Raw genomic sequence first — 20421 nt, 5'->3', positions numbered from 1 at the left:
GATGGCCCCAAAGTGAGTGACTCGAAGCTTGAAAGACGATCATGCCACTCCACCTCCAAGAGAGGTGCAAAAGAAGGCATCAATTACTCCAAATTCTGCTCAAGCGGAGGTATCGACTACGGCGGTATCGGCTGCGGAAGAAGTCGAACCATCCAACCTCAACCACAAGAGGTAGTCGAACGTGCTGCTAATCCGGTAAGATGAATTTATAATTACGCATCATTATACATGATGAGCGATAATTCAAGCCTAGGAATTCCCTTATACTATCCAAGAAATATGATTATATCATAAGAAACAAGCATATCATTTCATAGAGTAGAGAAAGAATTGTTTAGTTTATGGTTATTGTTTGATAAACTGTCTCCGTTTGATATTAGAAGTTAGTTAATCATGTTTGAGAAATCACTTAAAGAAAATAAATGTTGAAAGAATATTTTGTTTCCATATGGATTCCGCGGTTAGCGAGGTGATTCTGCAGTTAGAGAAGAATAAGCTGAGGTTGTCAGCTCCCTTTTTGTCTCTTGCAGTTAGCAAGATGCCTTGCGATTAGCAAGATGCCTTGCGATTAGCAAGATGCATTTCGGTTAGCGAGATGTTCCCTTGCGATTAGAGACTGAAAAATTATGCACATTTCATGGTTAGCGAATAAGTAAATCCTTTGCAAAGGCTCTATTGATTAGATAGAGAAAGTCTGCAGGTAGCTGCAACTCTTAAGAATAATTGAAAGATTCATTTTTGTTGAATTATGTAACTTGTCTTCATTAGACCATGTTTGAGAAAGAAATGTTTTTGTGATATTTGAAGGGTTGGATGAAAGAACATGTGCCTGGAATGAAGAAAATAATATTGTTTGTATATGTAAAACAGTGTTGTAGTAATTAGAAAACAAGCTAAAAAGTGTGAGTGTGGGGTGGAAAGTGGGGGTTGGCTCAGGTTGCCAGTTAAGGATGGGTGTTCTTGATTAGTCAAAAAACTCTCCACTCCCTCTTATTACAAGAAGCAAAACTAGAGACTCATTGTGCCAAGAGTTAAGAGGTCCTAAATCTACATGCCACTGAAAGCTATGGACCCAATTAGTTGGGTACTTTTCACCAAATTACTAGTTAGTTTATACTAAGTCTCATATCACATTTATGGTTTATGGATAGTGGCCGTGCCTCTTGAACGTGGGAAAAAAGGCGTTGTTTATGGATTCTAAATATATTAATGGGACATTATCTTTATGTTAGGAAAAAACTTTCATTAGAATCCTTAATTTATCGACCTTGCTTGTGGTGTATGACCCTTATAACCATGAAAATGATGGATAGAGGACTTTCTCTCTACTGTTGCTTGTATCTCTACTTTGTGGAAATGGAGTAGGGTGTCGTTAACGAAAAAAAGAGAATAAGGGAATGCCATCTATCAAGTCGCCCCAATCTTCTCGGGGTTGGGGACCTCACAGAGGGTATCAAAGCCTTAGGTTAAAAGGATTTTTTTTGTTTCCTCAAGTGTGTATGGTTTTCTATACCCATTATCCGACTCACGAAGATATTACGACATGTCAGCTGATGTGTATTGCAGCTATGGTTGAAACCTCTATTATATATTCTCATGGAGAGATCTTTTGTGGATATCTATATGACATTTTAATGTTTTTATGAATAAAGATATTGAGTTGTTTTTCATTAAAAAAATTGCATGACTGGTTAAATCATGTAAGTAAATTTTTGGTAGATTGAATAAGTAATGACTTGTTAAGTCGTGTGATTGACAAAAATCATGACTGGTTAAGTCATACGACTGAGTTCTGATGGGCTGGGTAAGTCATGAGTGGTTATAGTCACATTTCTTGGATAGTATAAGGGAATTCCTAGGCTTGACTTACCGCTCATCATGTATAGTGATGCATAAGTATAAATTCATCTTACCTGATTAGCAACACGTTCGACTACCTCTCGTGATTGAGGTTGGATGGCTTCGACTTCCTCCGTAGTCGATACCTCCGCTTGAGTAGCGCTTGGAGTAGTTGATGCCTTCCTTTGCACCTTTCTTGGAGGTGGAGCAACATGAGTGTCTTTTAAGATTTAAGTCACTCGCTTCAGGGCCATCGTATCGTGAAAGAGAAGCGAGAAAGTGAGAAACAGAACTCAAGAATTTGAGGGGTAGTACGATGAAGGTAGAGAAAGAAGTTGGAGATGGGGATGGCTTGAAGGTAAGAGCTTGAGGGAGAGAAGTTGAGGGAGAGAAGGTAATTCCGACATAAAGGCAAGAGAGCTTCCGCTTTTGAGAGTGTGTGTCTTCAAAGTGAAGGGAGAGGGGTCTTTATATAGGCTCTGAAGGCCAAAATCACAAGCTAAGAATAGAGGAAAGCAAAGAGAGATAAGTTTGTACACGTTCATGGCTATTATTATTATTGAATTTCTTTTTTTGGGACATTGATTTTGATGCACGATTTTGAGTCTCTAAGAAGAAGCTTGGATTCCAAGAAAAGAGCTCTAAACTAAACTCCTCCTCTCTCTTTTCTAAAAATACTCTTTCTTTCTTAAGGTATTCCTCCTACTCCTTCTATTCTAAAATTACTCTCTCTTTCTTAAAATGTCAACTCTTATCTTTAGATACAGTCTTGAGGTTTAAGTTTTCCATCAACCTATTATTTTTAAGTGAATAAGGGTCATAATTAACAAGTCTAGAGTCCGATTTTCAATCCGTTCGTTCCGTTAGAATGCTCTTTGACTTAATAGAATGCAAACCTTGAATATTTGCAAAGTAAATGAAATATTTTTATTGAAAAATTTTGGGTACATTAAAATCTCCCCAAATTAGGGATTCAAGATGTCCTCATCTCGAGAAAAGGTGAGGATAGTCCTTCTTTAGGGTGGCTTCATCTTCCCATGTTGCATCTTCTTCAGGATAGTCCTACCACTAAACAAGGTGTTCTCTGATAACTCTATTTTGAAGAATCTTTTCTCAAGACTCCAAAATTCTAGAAGGTTTGAGTTCTAAGATGTTTTGAGTAGGCATGAAAATTTGTTCATCATTGAGGAGTTGATCATCACTGGGAATATAGGGTTTTAATAAGCTTACATGAAATACATCATGGACTTTGATGTGAGCTGGCAACTTCACCTTGTAAGCTTAGGTTCTTATACACTTGATCAATCTGTAAGGGCCACAATAACGTGGTGTAAGCTTCTTATACTTTCCAAGTGATAAGGTACTTCTCTTTGGATGAATCCGAAGAAAAACCTTGTCACCTTGTTTGAATCTTCTTTCGAATCTCTTACTATCAGAATACTGCTTTTGACGATCCTGAGCTGCCTCAATATCCTTTTGGATAGATTTTGTATGATTTTCCATTTCTTCTAGCATCTTCTTAGACGCTTCAACTCTAATGGTAGGGTTAGAAAAATTGAGTGGAGAGACACATTCTTGACCATACAACGCACAAAATGGGGTCATACAAATGCTTTGATGAGAGAAGCATTGTAAGCATACTTCACTAGAGGTAAAAATTGAATCCATTTCTTAGGTTCTCTACTACAATAAGCTCTAAGAATATCTTCAATGACTTGGTTGACTCGTTATGTTTGACCATCTGATTGCGGATAGTATGCAGTACTAAAGTTTAATTCTGTTCCAATTGCCTTGAAGAGTGAGGTCCAAAAGTTTGAAGTGAACTTCACATCTCGATCGCTTACAATGCGTTTGGGCAATCTATGCAATCTGAAAATGTCTTTAACAAATAGTCGTGCAATGTCAGATGCGATAAAGGCTTGACCGGTATGAGGTGTGCAACCTTCGTGAGTAGGTCAACAACTACCATAAGTGAATTATATCCTCCTTGTACCATAGGTAATCCAATGACAAAGTCCATACTTATACACTCCCACTTCATTTGGAGAATGTCCAATGGTTGAAGTTTACCAGGCAGTTTAACTCTCTCAACTTCAATCCTTTGGCATGTCAAGCATTGACGAACATAGCGTATAACATCTGCCTTTTACCCAGTCCAATAAAAACTTTTCCGTACGGCATTGAGAGTCTTTCCATATCCTAAATGTCCTGAAGTAGGGCTACCATGGGCCTCAAATAAGATAGCCTTCTTTAAGTTAGGGTCCTTTGGTACACATAACCTATCTCTGTAATAGAGACAAGGTGCATCATGTGAGAAGTGTAACATCGAAGGTGTATTCTTTGAATCCCCAAATTGAACAAGGTTAAGCTGTCTTTAATACTTTGGATCAGATGATGCAACTTTCTTAATCTTTTCAATGATTGGGTTGTTGGGTATAGATATGAGGCTCAAAAAGGGTTTTTGACTGAGTGAATCTGCAACCATGTTTTCTTTTCCGGGATGATAGATAATGTCAAAGTCAAAATCTTGCAAAAGTTCTACCCATCGTCTTTGTCGCACATTCAAAGTTGCTTGGGTGAAAATCGACTTTAAGCTCTTATGGTCGGTTATAGGTCGAAACTTCCTTCCCAATAATTAGTGTCTCCACAGCTTTAGAGCATGAATGACTACCAATAGTTTGAGGTCATGGGTGGGATAATTCTTTTTATGAACCTTAAGCTTACATGAGGTGAAAGCTATTGGTTTGCCTTCTTGAACTAATACTCCTCCAACTGCTATTCCACTAGCATCAGTGACGACTTCAAAGGCCTGATTGAAATCTGGTAGCTTTTGGCACGATGTTGCAGTCACATACTGCTTAAGTTGGTCAAAATCTCTCTTGGTGTAGTGGCTCCCATCTTATCTTCACTCCTTTCTTCAGAAGATCGTTCAAGGGTAAAGCAATCACTGCATAATCCCTTATAAAGATTCTATACCATCTTGTGATTCCCAAGAATCCTCTAAGATCACTTGCATTTGATGGCTGAGGCCATTCAACAATGTCTTGAACTTTAGCAGGGTACACTGAGATTCCTTCATGAAAAATAATAAATCCCAAATACTCAATCCTTGGAGTGAAAAATGAACACTTGCTTATTTTTGTATATAGCTTGTGTTCTTGAAGAATATCCAATACCTTTCTCAAGTGGTCTTCATGTTCTTCTTCATCCTTTGAGTAGATTTGAATATCATCAAAGAAGACAAGAACAAAGTCATCTAGGAACGGCTTGAAAATATCCTGCATCAATCTATTGAATGTAGCCGAGCATTAGTCAGACCAAATGACATTACTATAAACTTAAAATGTCCATATAGGGTGTTGAAAGTTGTCTTTGGAATATCTGATTCCTTTATTTTGATTTGATAATAACCAGATCTTAGGTCTATCTTTGAGAAGACCTTGGAACCATGTAGGCTGTCCATCAATTCATTGATTCCTGGGGTATGATAGTTGTTCTTAACTATTACCTGGTTTAGTCCTTTATAATCAATGCAGAGTCGTAAAGTCCCATTTTTCTTCTTTTGAAAGAATACTGGAGCTCCCCAACTTGATTTACTCGCTCTAATAAATCCATGTTCTATAAATTGACAAAGATGTTCTTTCAATTCAATGGCCTTTGGTAGTGCCATTTTATAAGGTCTCTTTGACACTGGCTCACTTCCCGGAAGAATCTCTATCTCATGATCAATCTCTCGATTTGGAGGAGGAGAGGTGAGATCTTCAAGAAAGACATTTGAATATTCATGAAGCCAAGAGGGTTTTGTAATGCTTGATTTTGATTGTTATTATTTACCTTGATCACAATCATTTGTTGTCCAGCCCTCATACTTTGAGTAGACGGTTGGCTTTAGTAGTCATCCATAGCTTCAATCCATACTTCGGCATCCTTCTCAATATTGGCATCCTCTCGTTTAAAAAAAGGTGGTTGCATTTGTTTGAGCAATAATTTCTTCTCGTGAATCTCCATATAGATAGCATCGTTCTGAGGGTTTTCCATTATAGGAGTGATTTGAGAGTTCTCCTGAGTGTACATATATATTAATGTTAATATTCATAAGAACCCAAAACACTAGGTATTTTCTAGACTTAGACTTATCCAGTCCATCAAAAGTTCAACCACATCAGATTTGTAAAGTCAGTCTGCGGACACAAAACTGTTGACAAATTGAGCATAATTTATCCAAACTTGGTCATGAAACTTGGCTAGGACCTTAAGTTGAGTTGCTTAACCAGTTTGTATCAACATTTTGGCAAAAAGTTGTTAAAAAATGGCAGAAGTAAATAATCGCAATTATTTATATATGCTCTAAAATTGAACACTTTTGGACAATTGAGTATACCACAAGGTCAAGCATATCAAGTAGACTCCACAAATCAAATTTGGTGAAAATTGGTTCACAAAAGTGAGACTTAAGACAGATTCTCAAAAACTGAGTCCGCAGACACTAAACAGTTGATAACTTGGACAAATCTTGTTCAAACTCAATGAAAGTTGTCCAGAGACCACAACAAGGTGATTACCTGGCAAAACAAGCCTAAAAAGTATAAAAACTGAGAAAAGTAAATAATCGCAATTATTTACTGCTGAGACCCAGAGACACGATTTTGGACTTTTGAGCTGGTACATGTTAGAATAACATAATACAAGGCCACTGGTCAATTTTGTGTTCGATCAGATTCAAATTAGTACATGCTAGCTCAGTTTCTAGGTTGCAGATTAGTGCTTTAGCTCTTTGCAAGGGTACAATATCAAAACCTCATTTGCTGACTCACTTAGCTCACATGGAAGAGATATACATAGATCAATCACAACAATTAGCAAAAAATTGTACAGTCTTTGTGAAAAAAATTGCTAACTTGGTTAAAATTGAACACAAGGACCAGGTTGCAGGCAAAGAATTGAGAGCTTGACATAAGTTGAATTCGAGTCAAGTGGAAAAATGGATAACAATTCAATCCGACAGTAAGTACTCTATCCAAGGCTTAACAAGTCTATATGAACCTTAGATCTGGTCGCATACGACCAAATCAAGGCATATTTGGAGAGATCGTTCGTAGAGTATCCACCGAAGAGAGTGTGAATCAAGGAGATCACTTGGGCACTATCTTTGAAGAAGTCTCAGACACTTATTCAGACTCAATGTCTGAAATGTTTTCCTTCGACTCAATCAGGAACCGGGACGACAATGCGATATAAGCACATACTCACCTTTTATAAGACTAATGGCAATGGAGCTCAGGTTTACCTAGATCCGAATGAGGAGTATGCCATTTGCATTGATGACCATGACATAGAGTTTGAAGAGGAAATCAAAGCAAACAAACAAGGAAAAATGTATATGGATAAAAACAAGACTCAATATATAAAGGTTGAAAATCCTGATGTGATAGACAAATGGGGGTTAGAAGTGAATACCATAATTCGAGATATGGTACCAAAAGAAGGTCCACCAGCTTTAAAATTTGAGGGGTACGATCAAGTTAATCTGAAACCTTTGAAACGGCTTAGTACGGATAATCCTAGGATTGGAATCTATTGTTGGGAGGATAGGAACGACAAGAATCTTTTATGGACCTCTCATGCCAAATCAGGGTAGCTGACACCCATGAAGATCATCTATATCTTCAAAATCAAAGACAAGGGTTCAACAGATCTACCAACTTACCTATTTGGGGATTGTTATAACAATTACTTTGTTATGATGAGTCCTGAGGAGGTAAAACAGACCAAATACCAAGGATACTCTATAAGAGTTTTGATATTAGGCCAAGGACCAGAAAATATTCCAAGAGAAGAATTCCGCGAGAGATCTTTTGAGAGCAATGTTAAAAAACCAGAACCTACCTCATCATGAAGAAAGCCGAGTGACATTAAAGCCAGTCCAGGGCTACATGAGTCACTATTTCCAACAGATTGGTTTGAAGGACTCGAGACACGACCAACTGCCAGAAGAACTAGAGTTGAGCCAAATAGACGTGTTAGACCAGCTGATTTTCAAAAATGGGTCAAAAAATACAGTGGATCTGGGGATCCATATGACCACTTAGCAAGCTTTAAGCAAGTGCTAAGAGAAAAATGCTATTTGATTTTCACACTCAATTTGAGGGATTTGGAATGACATTAGAAGGAAAAGCATTGACGTGGTTCCAAAACATTCCACCAAGGTCAATCATGGACTTAAATACATTAGCTCAAGGATTTGTAGCTGCATGTTCCAAAATTGGGATTAAACATAATACGATAGCTCAAATCTATAGCATCAAACAGAAACAAGGTGAGTCTGTTAGGGATTGTGCAACTAGGATGAAGCAATACATTGCAAGATGCCTAGAACTAGAAATACCTACAGAAGAAAGATTAGTGCCATTGTCTCTAGAAGGATTTCTAAACAAATAACTTCATGCTCTACTGTATAGCAAGAAGCATATGACCCTAGAAGAGTGTGTATCAGATGCTATTGACTTGGAAGAAAATTGTGATATTTTCAATGAAGAAGATGTTCCTAAGAATACTCAGAGTGAGAAAACAACATCCTCAAAATTGACACAAGTGGGAACAGTTGCTGCAGTACCACTTATAGCCATAGAAGACATGCTCAAAAGGATAAACAAATGAATAATATGTAAAAAGCACCTATGAGAGGACAGGGCAAGGGATACCTCAGCAGGGACAACTGATTAGGCCACAAAAATGGTATGCTATTGAGGATAAATGGACCAACCATGAGACCAATGAGTGTTATTACCGACCTAAGTACAATGGAAATGTTCAATATGTGTCTATGAGACCACAAGGACAAACCATATACAATATCAGCCTAATATGGCCCTAGCACAAAGACCACTGATGGGTATGGAAAGACCACAACCAGTGTTGGGTCAACAACCTCCATATCCTGGACATAATGCAGTGTCTGTAAAGTACATGCATTTAAAAGGAGTCATAGATGAATAAGCACTAGTGCCTGTTACATCTTATGTTGAGCCTAGCCCATCTACAGTAATGATAGAAGGGGAGTAGTATAATTCACATCCACCTCCAATGGAAGAATCTGTGACTTATGCTACACGAGAGCTTACATCGATGTACTATGTAGCTAATCAAGGTGTTAGACCTCCTATGGTAAGACCCATAATAAAGCCAAGGACTAGAAACTACCATAATTGTGGTACAGATGATCATTGGAAAAATGAATGCCCAGAACCTGACAAGAACATTAAGACAGTTGAAGCCTTTTGTACACAATGTTGCAAAAAAGTGGGACACTTCCCTGCAGACTGTCCAAAAAATCCGTTAAACAAGGGAAAAGCAGTGGTGAATGTAGTCCAGGTGATAGCTAGTAGCTCTTCAGAGAGTGAACCTATTGTTCCAGTCAAAGTGATCACCAGAGTCCAAGCTAAGAAAAAGAAACATAACTCCTTTGATGAATCAAAGAATACTAAAATTTCCTCTCAAAAGACCAAGAAAAGAAAAAGTCAAAGGTATGACATGAGAAAACAGAAACAAAAGGGCAAAATTGAGGAAAAAGCCAAGACACTATTATAGGAAAGATGAAAGAAACTAGGAGTGAAATCAGAGAAACCACAATGAAATCTGGAGGATCAATTTTGGTAGACAAATTTTTTAAAACAATCAATGCAGCCTTGGAAACGGGACTTAAAGCAGGCCAAAACATGGAAAACAAATGGAAAAACTATCCTTCTCCAGATATGGAAGCAGCTAAGCTTGAAGCTTATCAAAATTTGGTAAGAATTACTCAAGAGATGCTGGAAAAACAAAAACCCAAGATTGAGAGTATAGCAAAACCGGAGGAGCTTGTGGTGGAAACTCGGGGGGTTCACTATGTGTAAACCTACCATATCACGTGCATTCAAGACATGTTTGTAAAACCCCTTATCTGTTATTTTTGTTAGGAATATAATGTACCATTTTCTTTTTAAATCTGTAAGTTTTTTCAAATTTGAAAAAATAATGCCCTTCTGTATATATATTTTTGTAAGTTTCAAGAACTTTAAATACCCTTCTGTTGAACTCACGTGATAGGTTACATTTTTATTAGGTGACCTCCCCGGGGTGGAAACCAATAAAGAAAAATCCAAAGTGGTGGTAGAATCCCACCTTGAAACTAAAGAGACAAAACTCATAGTGCCTGATAGCAGTGAAGATGCTTTAGATGGAATTCCATTCGTGGAGGAAGACTAGCCAGGACATTTATGAGAAAAAGTGAGAGAGATAAATGATTGGAGCATAACTTTGAAGTCAACTCTTATAGAGGAAGTTTGGTTAGACAATTTTACCTCCTGATATGGACAATGATATCCAATCCTTGTATGGGGACTGCGGATCTGAAGCATCAGGAATGTCTAAAACAATGACTCTAAAAACACTACCCTCTTACTTAGGAGACAACGAAGATGAATCCATAGTGTGTGAAATCACTCAAGTAAAAAGAGCCGAACAGACCCTGAAGGTAGAAAACATCCATTCAATCATGTCAATGAACATTCAATGTACTCTTACTATTAAAAATCATACCATATTTATGGAACGATCTACAGAAAACTTTAGAGAAAATGGGGATAACAGGGCTAATCACAAAAAATTTGAGTAAATTGAAACATAAACTGGATAACAAGGAGATTAGACCCGTCCCTATGAACAAAGTTGGAGAATACTACGAGGGGGAAGAAGGAAACACAATCCTTCCTGTGAGATATAATGATATAGAAACCATGGAAATATTGGACAGTGGAGCTGACATAGCCATAGCCACAAAAGCAGTATGAGAATCATGGGGAAAATCGGCCATTAGACAAACTCAAATGAAATTACAATTAGCTGATAGACACATAGAAAAACCCTTAGGACTGCTTGAAAAAGTGATACTTAGTTCATGTGGAATTGATTATCAACATACTTTTGCGATAGTGGACTTTGGGAAAAACTTAACTATGAAATCATCTTGGGAAGGCCATTCATGCGTCAAGTACAGCTCATGGAAGTACTTGAATATGCAGTTGATCATGCACCCTATCCCCTCCTATCACCATACTATTGTTGTGTATCCTCAAAACTTGTAAAGTTTGTTGTAAGAGTTGGGTCGCGCTGGGTATTAGCAAGGGTAGTGGGGAGAAGAAATACACATGGTCGCACTGCTAGGAGGAGAGCTAGACCGAGATAATTCTACCGAAAAGCTACGCAGGCTTCAACTATCTAATTGGCTGACATATGGAGACAAATGCGCTCAGTTTTGCATCGCCTAAGTCATAGCTTAGCCCCTTCATTTTCAAGAGGACTAGCAGGGTGATTGCAGCGCTGCGAGAGGCTAGGAAATCTGCCCAAAAAAGGAGGTTCCTTGGTCGCTTCCCTCTGCTAGCCCCGAGTGTGACCTAGCTCTAAGCCACAAAACAAAGGCTTAGAGAGGAAATTTCGCTCATCATTGGGTTTATGGGGGCCACCTTGTCACTATCCACCCCTCCTGAAGTTTCACCTTGTGTCGAATCCTACTAAGGTTGCATTCCCTCCGTACTATTTGGCATGGGCGTTCTCAAATGGAATCGACCGTGGGGGTCATTTGGGCCGTTAGATGTATTTTTGTAAATTCGGGCCGTCGTGTAGATTTGGGTTGGTTGGTAAATTCGGGTCAGTAGGTAAATTCGGGCCGGCACCTTGAGCCTCGAACCCGCGACCTCCCCCGTACGATGCATGTGCTCTAACCACCATGCCCGAATGCGTTCATTGAAATATGTGGCATTTCTATGCCTTGAGGACAATTTTGTAAATTTGGGCCATGCGATCTTGTAAATTAGGGTCACCCAATCGCACGGCACACAATGCACGCGTCTCGCCATTTTCACGTCCACCCTTGATCCCATTTGAGCACGCTCGTGCCATATAGTGTTGAGGCTTTCATTGATTCTTTTGATCAATGTTGATGACGACTTTAAGAGCCGGGTCGCACCCCATGTTAGTGGGGGGAATGGAAAGCACACATTCGCACCCAGCCTGCTTTCGATGCAGGAAATACCAACCAAAAAGGGATCATCACGCGTGCTTCTGTTTTCTTGGCTCGGAATTTCCTACGTTCACGGAGGAAGAAGCTGGCCCTTTAACCCTCGCTTAATCCCCCCCCCTTTTGGAAAGTGTTAGCGGGGCTAGTAGGGGGGGCCCAATCATTTTAAAGATTTCATTAAGTAGAATCAGCGAGCGAAGATCTCCTCTGGCAAACAAAAGGGAAAAAGAAGCGGTCCCATAGGGCGGGCTCGCAGGCACATGGCAACGGACAAGGGAGGCAAGGAGTGTAGGCTGACTGCACAAGGCGACGCAGGAGCAAGGCAAATACGAAGGCTTTGAGGGTGTCAGTTGGCATCACGCGACGGCGGCGGGAAGCAGGGTTAGACGGTCGCTTTTCTTATATAATGGATTACCACAAACTGCAAGGTCCTGTGTGTGCCTGACTAGCAACGGAAACATTGAAGAAGTTGTTCTACTAGCAGCTCTGAGCTCAAATCTTGGGCCCCTTTTTCTAAAGGGTAGCAATGTCAAGGTGAAAGGTGGGAGGTAGGAATCACAAGAATCTAGCAAATTAATGAATAAAACGATGGATCCACTCTGTGTTGATTTTTTGCAGTGCTTTTTGGAGTTTCTGAAAATGGAAAATGTATTTGCTCTGCTCCCCCCACTCCTCCTGGGTGTGACCCGGCTCTGAGGCCCCTGTCACACTGGGGCGCCCGCCCCACCCCCTCTTTGTGTGCACCAAGCCACGACGCTGTCACACAAGTGTTTTTGTTAATATCTGCCGATGTCCTTGTGTCGAATTGTAGTAGCGCAAGTGGAATGACCCCCGTAGTTCACGTTGACTGCCAGAGTTCGACGCCCGTGAAACGTCTTCCGGCGTGCGCTTTTTTCAAATGGCCGCTCCTTGGAGAAGTTGGCCGAGGGGGTAAGGCCGTCCCTCTGACAAGGTCTAGAGGCCAAGTTTTTCTTTTTCGTCCGCAAATCGGTGGCCGCCACCTCAAGATGCTCAGGACTACATTTAATATGACACGCGCACGAGACAGGGGCCTCTGTCCCAATGTGACAGGGGCCTAAGAAATGGCGCTTATGTTCCAGAAGGTTCGGGTGATGTCGGACGGGATGTACGACCTTCGGTGGGCGAACTATTTAAGCACTCTTTCGGCCGTAAGCTGAAAGTCAGTGTGCAATGTGCATCGCTCTATTTTGAAATCTTCGAACTGAATTTGCTGCAGCTCTGAGCTCGGTGCTCCACAAAGCGACAAATTACAATCCACCCGATAGCCTACAATGAGACAATCTCCCCTCTACGGCTATGCCCCCCCCTTCCATCGCCAAAACCCTAATTTCTTCCCTGATCCCTCTCCTCCATCGCCTCCCCAGGCCCCTTCCAATCGCTCACGTCGCCACTCTGTGGTCACCATCCCTGTGTTTGATAGCCACTCTGTGCCTTCACCATCCCGGCCGGCTTCTTCATATTCAAGTTCTCCTCCCAAGCCCTCAGCAAAAATGCGCGATGTGGATCCTTCCTCCGCTGCTACCACCATCCAGTCCCATTTTCGAGGTTTCTCAATCCGCCGCTATCAACCACTTCTTAACCTCCGTGCCATTGTCTCAGCACGCAAGCAGTTGGAAGGTTTGAAAGCAGAGCTTGAAGATGCTAGGTTTGCGCAGAAGTTGAAAACAAACAACAAAGAGCGGATGCGCTTCAATGAGACTGTCATGGGTATCATTCTCCGTTTGGATGCCATTAAGGTAAGCACTGATTTTCTTTTCCTTCCTTTATGAGCGTTTTTCCATCTTCTTCTTTTGTGCATGTGGCTCATCTGTTTACACTTTGTCAAACCAGGGCTTCATTCCAGATGTGCGGATTCGAAGGAAGGAGGCCACCAAGATGGCCATTAAGCTGCAGGATTCTGTGGATGCCATTGTGATGAAGGAAGGAGATGAGGTTTCTTGTAGTGCAGGTATCGTTCTAGATGGAGGAGAAGTTCTTGACGAGGAACAAAGGGATGTATCCACACGGCCAGAAGTTCTTGAGTCTACCCAGGAAGAAGATGCTGCTATTTTGGATCCCTCTCATGTCAATGGGGTTGTTGAAGGCAACTTGCATCTTGACAGTGAACAATCCAATGTGTTCTCTTGCCCTGACACATTGGAATCAATGCATGACAAAGGTGCCGCTCTCCAGAGTGATGATGCATCAGAAAATGTTCAGGGTTTGCCTGATGAATGTGTAGAAGGATGTGGTATAGTTGAAAGGGGTCACCACAATGCCTGCCTCGTTTTGAAGGATGATGATGTGGTGGATGAGATGTCCTCTTCACTGGCCACATGGAATGATTTACCGTGTGAAGATGGCGGGGCACATTTTGCAGACAAGTTTGATGAGCCAGGTTTGGAATGTGTGCAACAAGTTGAGGGAGCTGTAAGTGCTGCAGAGAAGTCGATATCTTGCCCACAGGATGCGGGAGTAACTGATTGTCTCGACAAAGAGACTACACCTTGTGTGAGAGAAGGTGAGCAGAATAGCAGTAAAATGAATTCTGCTGATAGAGATGACACAAATTGTGTTGCAAGGAGGGATGCTGTGTCGCCTTGTATCTCCACATCTGCATCTATGTCTCAACAGGTTGAGAACCGGGATAACTTTTGTGAAGAAAGCTTGGGTATCTCAATTGTGGATGGTTTACAAGCATCTGATTTTCATGAACCTCCTTTTGAAGAGCAGAGAGACATGTTCGACAAGGTGGTGGTCTCTTTGGTGTCTACCGGACAAGAAAGGAAACAACATGATTGCAGAGGACTTCCTTCATCAGATAGAATGCTCCTGGAACACTTATCTGATGATTGCAAAGAACTAAAAGCAATGCTGAGCAAACTGCTTGCACAAAGCAGGGCTCAAAGCAAGGTCCTCTGCACGCTAGGAGACTGTCTAGACATACTCGAGCATCGACAACAACAGCTCAACTGCCATCATCAACCACACAATGAACACAAGGGACGTCAGAATAAAAAATCAAAGAAGGGACATAAAAAATTGATGTAAAATACAATTTGTTTGTCACATACCTACTGTACAAAACTTTTCCTAATTTTTTTTACCAACAGTGTGCACTTGCTTAATTCTTCCTTTGTTTGTGCCACAAATAACCTTTAGAAGAAATCTCATCTATGATCACTTGTGTGTTGAATTGCTGAAATGTGAGGCATAGAAATGGATCATCTTCCATTGAAGAGATAATGGGATTGTGATTCCTTCACTCTTCCTTGTTGCAATACACTAAGTTATGCCTCATGAAAAATCTCCAGTTTTGGATCCAGAAATCGATGATTCGGTGCTAATAAAGGTGCAGTCTGTTGCGGTGCGGGCGGTCGGGGCCCGGACCCGAAATCTTCCTTCAATCCATCTTATTGCACTGGTGAAGTCCGCCGACATCCGGACATCCCCATGTGGGTCCTTGAGCTCCTATTTCGGGAGGTTGCCCACCAAAGTAGGACCACCCCTTGTCCCTTTTAGCATTGACTTGAGAATTTTAGCAAATGGCATTAAATGCGCGCGCGCACGCGCACACACACTTGAGTTTCAAAACTACAGGGATTACATAGACTGAGAATGCACTTAATGGAGCAAAAATTGATCAAATGATTAAGTGCATTAACGGAGCTAGATTTGAGCAAGGAGATAGTCGATAGAAAGCTCTTGAGATAGGCTACACACACACATTGATTGCAAATGCTAATTTCCTTAAAATAAGGATCTTCTATTGAATGCAAAATGCAAGCTTCTGATGGAAAATTAATGCACTTTAAAGCTATTTAAGCTTCCGATTGGCCAATGAGTAGTGGCCCAAGAGTTTTTAACTCAAAAACATGCTCATGTTAGCCAATGGAGTATTAATTATGCATGCAATATTCAATAGAAGATAAAACCTAATGGATCTAGCTAATGATGATTAAGGAATGATAATTGTACAAACATGTAAATGCATAATAGAAAACCTATCTAGCATACCATCGGAGCTCTGATACCAGTTGATGGGAATGGGATCGTGCTAGCTGGGGTGGATGAAAGAGAAACATAGTGCAAGTGTGTGAGTGTGTGTAAGCAAGACTATCACTCAAGTAAATTAGGTTCCAAGATAGATTATCTTGGACTCATAATCACAATCTTGAGTATTGACTCAGTTTAGCACAGGCTCACCATAGACAAGCATGTAGTGCAATCTTGAACTGTGTTGTTTATTCATGAAAGTGAGCTTTAAGTAGGTCTATAGCTTGACTCCATTACATGTGGGATAATTCCCCCCCTTCCCTCCTTCACTCAGACTTTAGGACAAAACCCACACTTTACAGATCTCCAAAGTTCTTGACTGTTGGATTCCACTCCCTCTAGAGCAACATGTGTGTGTGTACTAGTGGAAGGTGCATCGTTAGCATGTCCAACATTCTGTGTAAGTGACGGCGAGGGAACATCCTCAAACCGTACTCTACGATACTCGATGTCTTTCATTGGCTTTCTATGCATCTTAGACTCGTTGAATATCACATGTGAGCTTCATATAACCTTCTTAGATTTCGGGTGCCAGAGACGATATCCCGTCTCTTCGTCCACACCATATCCAATGAATATGCACTTGTGTGATTTGGGGTCCAGCTTTTGTCTAAGCCCTTTTGGCACATGTGAGAAGCGGCCTCACACCCAAATACATGTAATATGTCATAATTGGGCTCTTTGACCGTCCACATCTCCTGTGGAACCTTATACTTTAGTGGTGTAGTAGGTAACCAATTGATCATATAAGCAACCGTCGTAACAGCTTCTCCCCAAATTCTTGAGGTAAGTTGGTCGTAGACATCATAGAAATGACCTGTTCTTAAATGGTTCTATTCGTCCTCTCAGTCACACTATTTTGGATAGGTGTGTAGGGCGTGGTAAACTGTCTTCTAATGCCTTGTTTACTGCAAAAGTCCTTGAGCTCAAAGGAGATGTACTCACCTCCATTTTGTCACTGTGCAAAGCTTTAGGCTTTCTACCCGATTGGTTCTCTACCAATGCTAAGAACTTTTGAAAGACACTAAAAAGGGCGCTCTTCTGCTTCAAGAGATAAACCCACCTTTCTAGTAGAGTCATCTATGAATGTTAAGAAGTATAATGCTCCCCCTAGAGACTTGATTGGCATAGGTCCACACAAGTCGCTATGAACGAGATCTAGAGGGCTCCATACCTCTTGTCCAAAGGTGCTGATGTCAACCTAGTATGTTTGCCATAGATGCAATGCTCACATAAAGAGAAGTTGGAGTAATCTAACACAGGGTTACAACCAGAACGCTGCAAGACTTTCATTCCCTTTTGACTCATATGACCTGGCACAACTTTGTAGATGGCAGCTCAGCTACACAAATAGTATTCTCTTTCACAGAAGATACATAAAGTGTGTACAATGAGCCATACTTCTGGCCTTTACGTATGACTAGAATTTCCTTATTGATAATCCAAGAACCATGAACAAATATGGTAGTGTAACCCAAATCATCCAGCTGTCCAACTCTTTGTCAATTTGGGTACATGTCTGACATTATGCAGCATAAACTCGGTGCCATTACGCATAGAAAACTTGATGCTGTCCACACCATATATATCAAGCTCATAATAATTGCCTAGCTTCATTGTGCCATGTGTGGAAGTGTATGTAAAAAACCACTCTTTGTGAGGAGTCACGTGAAAGCTAGCACCTGAGTCCACAATTCAACTATGCGCATAACACTCATCAAAAGCAAACAATGCATCGGGACTCAAATCCAATGTGAAAATAAACACATCATTTGGCACGTCAAAAACTATCTCAATGGATGGATACTCAACCAAATTAATCTCTCCAATTTTCACACTGCTTTTGGGTTTGTTAGACTTCGCTTTCTCTTTGCCCTTATCACGGTGTGTCGTGCGGCAATCTTTCTTCAAGTGTCCCTTTTTATGGCAGTAGTAACACTAAACATTTCTCACGTCTTTGCCACGACTCTTGCTACGACATTCTCTGCAAAATGTCCACCTTTTCGTCCACAATCTGAGCAACACACCATGACGGGTGGTATTTCAGCTGGTTCTGTCATCTCAATCTCGTTTCTGCTTTTGTACCTGCCAAGTTGTCGGCATCTTCTTTCAAAACACTGAGCTTCAAGCTATAGAATGGTCCATCTTGACCTTTGTACCGCCTTTGACTTGGATCTCCAATTAGGATTGCTTCTATTGGTTGATCCGTTGGATCTTCCATTTTTGGCTCTCAAATGTAGATCCGACCATTATAATCCATGCACAATGACCTTGATTGCATATGCACCAATTGTATGGTTTGATGACTTGTGAAGGAGTACGAGCGGAAGTGCGACGCGAGAGAGAGTGCGAGAAGAAGAGCACGACGATATGGTGAACTCGCTCTACTGTAATGTGTAGAGCATAATGAGTTCTTATTAGGTTTTAACAAAAGAATATGTGTACATACCTGGCGGCCCGCCCACTTACCTGGGCGACCACATTGGGATTTATACCCCAACAACCTCCCACTTAAAGTCCAATGTGGTACTTTAAGTGTGAGAGAAGCTACTATACAAGCTAATATACAAGAGATGTAGAGAAGTGATGTACTACCCTACACCTAACTGCTTGCAAAAATGCGCAAAGCTCTCTGAGGGAAGTCCTTTTGTAAGTAGATCAGTAGGATTTTTTGTGGTGTGAACTTTGACAAGCTGAAGTTTCTTATCCTCGAGCATTTCCCTGATGAAATGATACTTCACATCCACATGCTTTGTCTTTGAGTGATAAACTGGATTGCGAGCCAATTGTATAGCACTTTGACTATCACAATATAACACAGGCATCTCTTTTTTGATTCCCAAATCTGTTACTAGTCGATTAAGCCAAATTGATTCTTTGCATGCCTCTGATGCTGCTACATATTCAGCCTCCGTAGTAGACTGAGTAACACAATCTTGTAATCTAGAACGCCATGATACTGCTCCACCAGCCAATGTAAAGACATACCCTGACGTAGACCTTCGGTTGTCTAAGTCACCTGCATAATCTGAGTCTGTAAAACCCTTTACACTTAGCTCCTGACTCCCATAGCATATACGCATACTCTTTGTAGCTTTCAGGTATCTCAATATTCCTTTCACTGCCTCCCAATGTTTCTTGCTTGGGTTTGACATGTATCGACTTACTACTCCCACTGCGAATGCAATGTCTGGGCGAGTAGCAATCATTGCATACATCAAACTACCCACTGCAGACGCATATGGAATCTTATCCATTTTAGCCTGTTCTTCCTCAGACACAGGACAATCTTGTTTGCTAAGTTTCACATATGGTGGCAATGGAACACTCAGTGCCTTTCCCTTCTCCATATTGAAACGTTGCAAAACCTTGTCAATATAATCTGTTTGAGATAACCAAATCAACTTCTTTGATCTGTCTCTCTCAATGCGATACCAAGTATATGACTTGCCTCACGCATGTCTTTCATGTCAAACGATTTTGCCATCTTTGACTTCAAAGCTGAAATTTCTTCCAAGTGCTTGCCAGCAATCAACATGTCATCCACATACAAAATAAGGATCAGCCAACTACCATCCTTAGCCTTCTTTGTATATAGACAGTGATCGAACTCACTACGTTTGTAGCCTTGAGAAAGCATAAACTTGTGGAATTTATGGTACCATGCCCTCGGTGATTGTTTTAAGCCATAAAGACTCTTTAACAACTGGCATACCCAATCTTCCTTGCCTTTCTCAACAAACCCTTCTGGCTGCTGCATGTAAATTTCCACATCTAAATCACCATGCAAGAACGCTGTCTTGACATCCATTTGGTGCAACACCAAATCTAATATGGAAACCAATGCAAGAAAGCATCTCAATGTAGTCATCTTGACCACCGGAGAGAAGACTTCATCAAAGTCAATGCCTTGTTCTTGCTTAAAGCCCTTGGCAACAAGCCTTGCTTTGTACTTTGGCTGACTATCATGAGCGGTGATCTTATACCTGTAAACCCATTTACAAGGTAGAGCCTTTTTGCCCTGTGGTAATTTAACTAGCTTCCATGTCTTGTTTTTATGCAGAGCTGTCATCTCTGACTGCATGGCCAATTGCCAATTCTCGGAGTCCTTCATTTGCATTGCTTCCTTGTAACATGAAGGCTCATTGCAATCAGTCAACATGACATAGTTCATAGATGGAACAAACCTATCAGGAGGTCGCGTGACACGTCCAGATCTACGCACAATAGGTGGCTCAGGCTCAGCCACAACCTGTGGTTCCACTCTATCCTGTCGTTGCTCCTCTTGAGCCCTGACATTTTGTCTTGCACGTGCAGGTCCATCTTCTTGGAAGACAACTCTTCTAATCTCCTCAACCCTCTCTAGTTTAGAATGATATTTGGATTCATTAAAGTGAACATCATTGCTGCGGACAACCTTTCTGGATTCGGGATCCCAAAGTCTGTACCCCATCTCACCAGAATTACCATAG

At 40.9% G+C, this 20421-nt stretch overlaps 1 protein-coding gene across 1 annotated transcript; it reads left to right on the top strand.

The window, feature by feature from the left end:
• Positions 1-13098: 13098 nt before the first annotated feature.
• Positions 13099-15571, top strand: LOC147451489 (uncharacterized). The gene is made up of 2 exons (XM_086520945.1): positions 13099-13650; positions 13745-15571. The coding sequence occupies exons 1-2, from the start codon at positions 13186-13188 to the stop codon at positions 14942-14944; spliced, it is 1665 nt and encodes a 554-aa protein (XP_086377071.1). The 5' UTR covers positions 13099-13185; the 3' UTR covers positions 14945-15571.
• The last annotated feature ends 4850 nt before the right edge of the window (positions 15572-20421 follow it).

This window comes from Adiantum capillus-veneris, chromosome 9, assembly GCF_014529385.1.
Source record: "Adiantum capillus-veneris isolate H3 chromosome 9, ASM1452938v2, whole genome shotgun sequence".
NCBI lineage: Eukaryota > Viridiplantae > Streptophyta > Polypodiopsida > Polypodiales > Pteridaceae > Adiantum > Adiantum capillus-veneris.
Note: the sequence above shows the minus strand (reverse complement) of the source record. Positions and strands in the feature narration are given on the sequence as shown.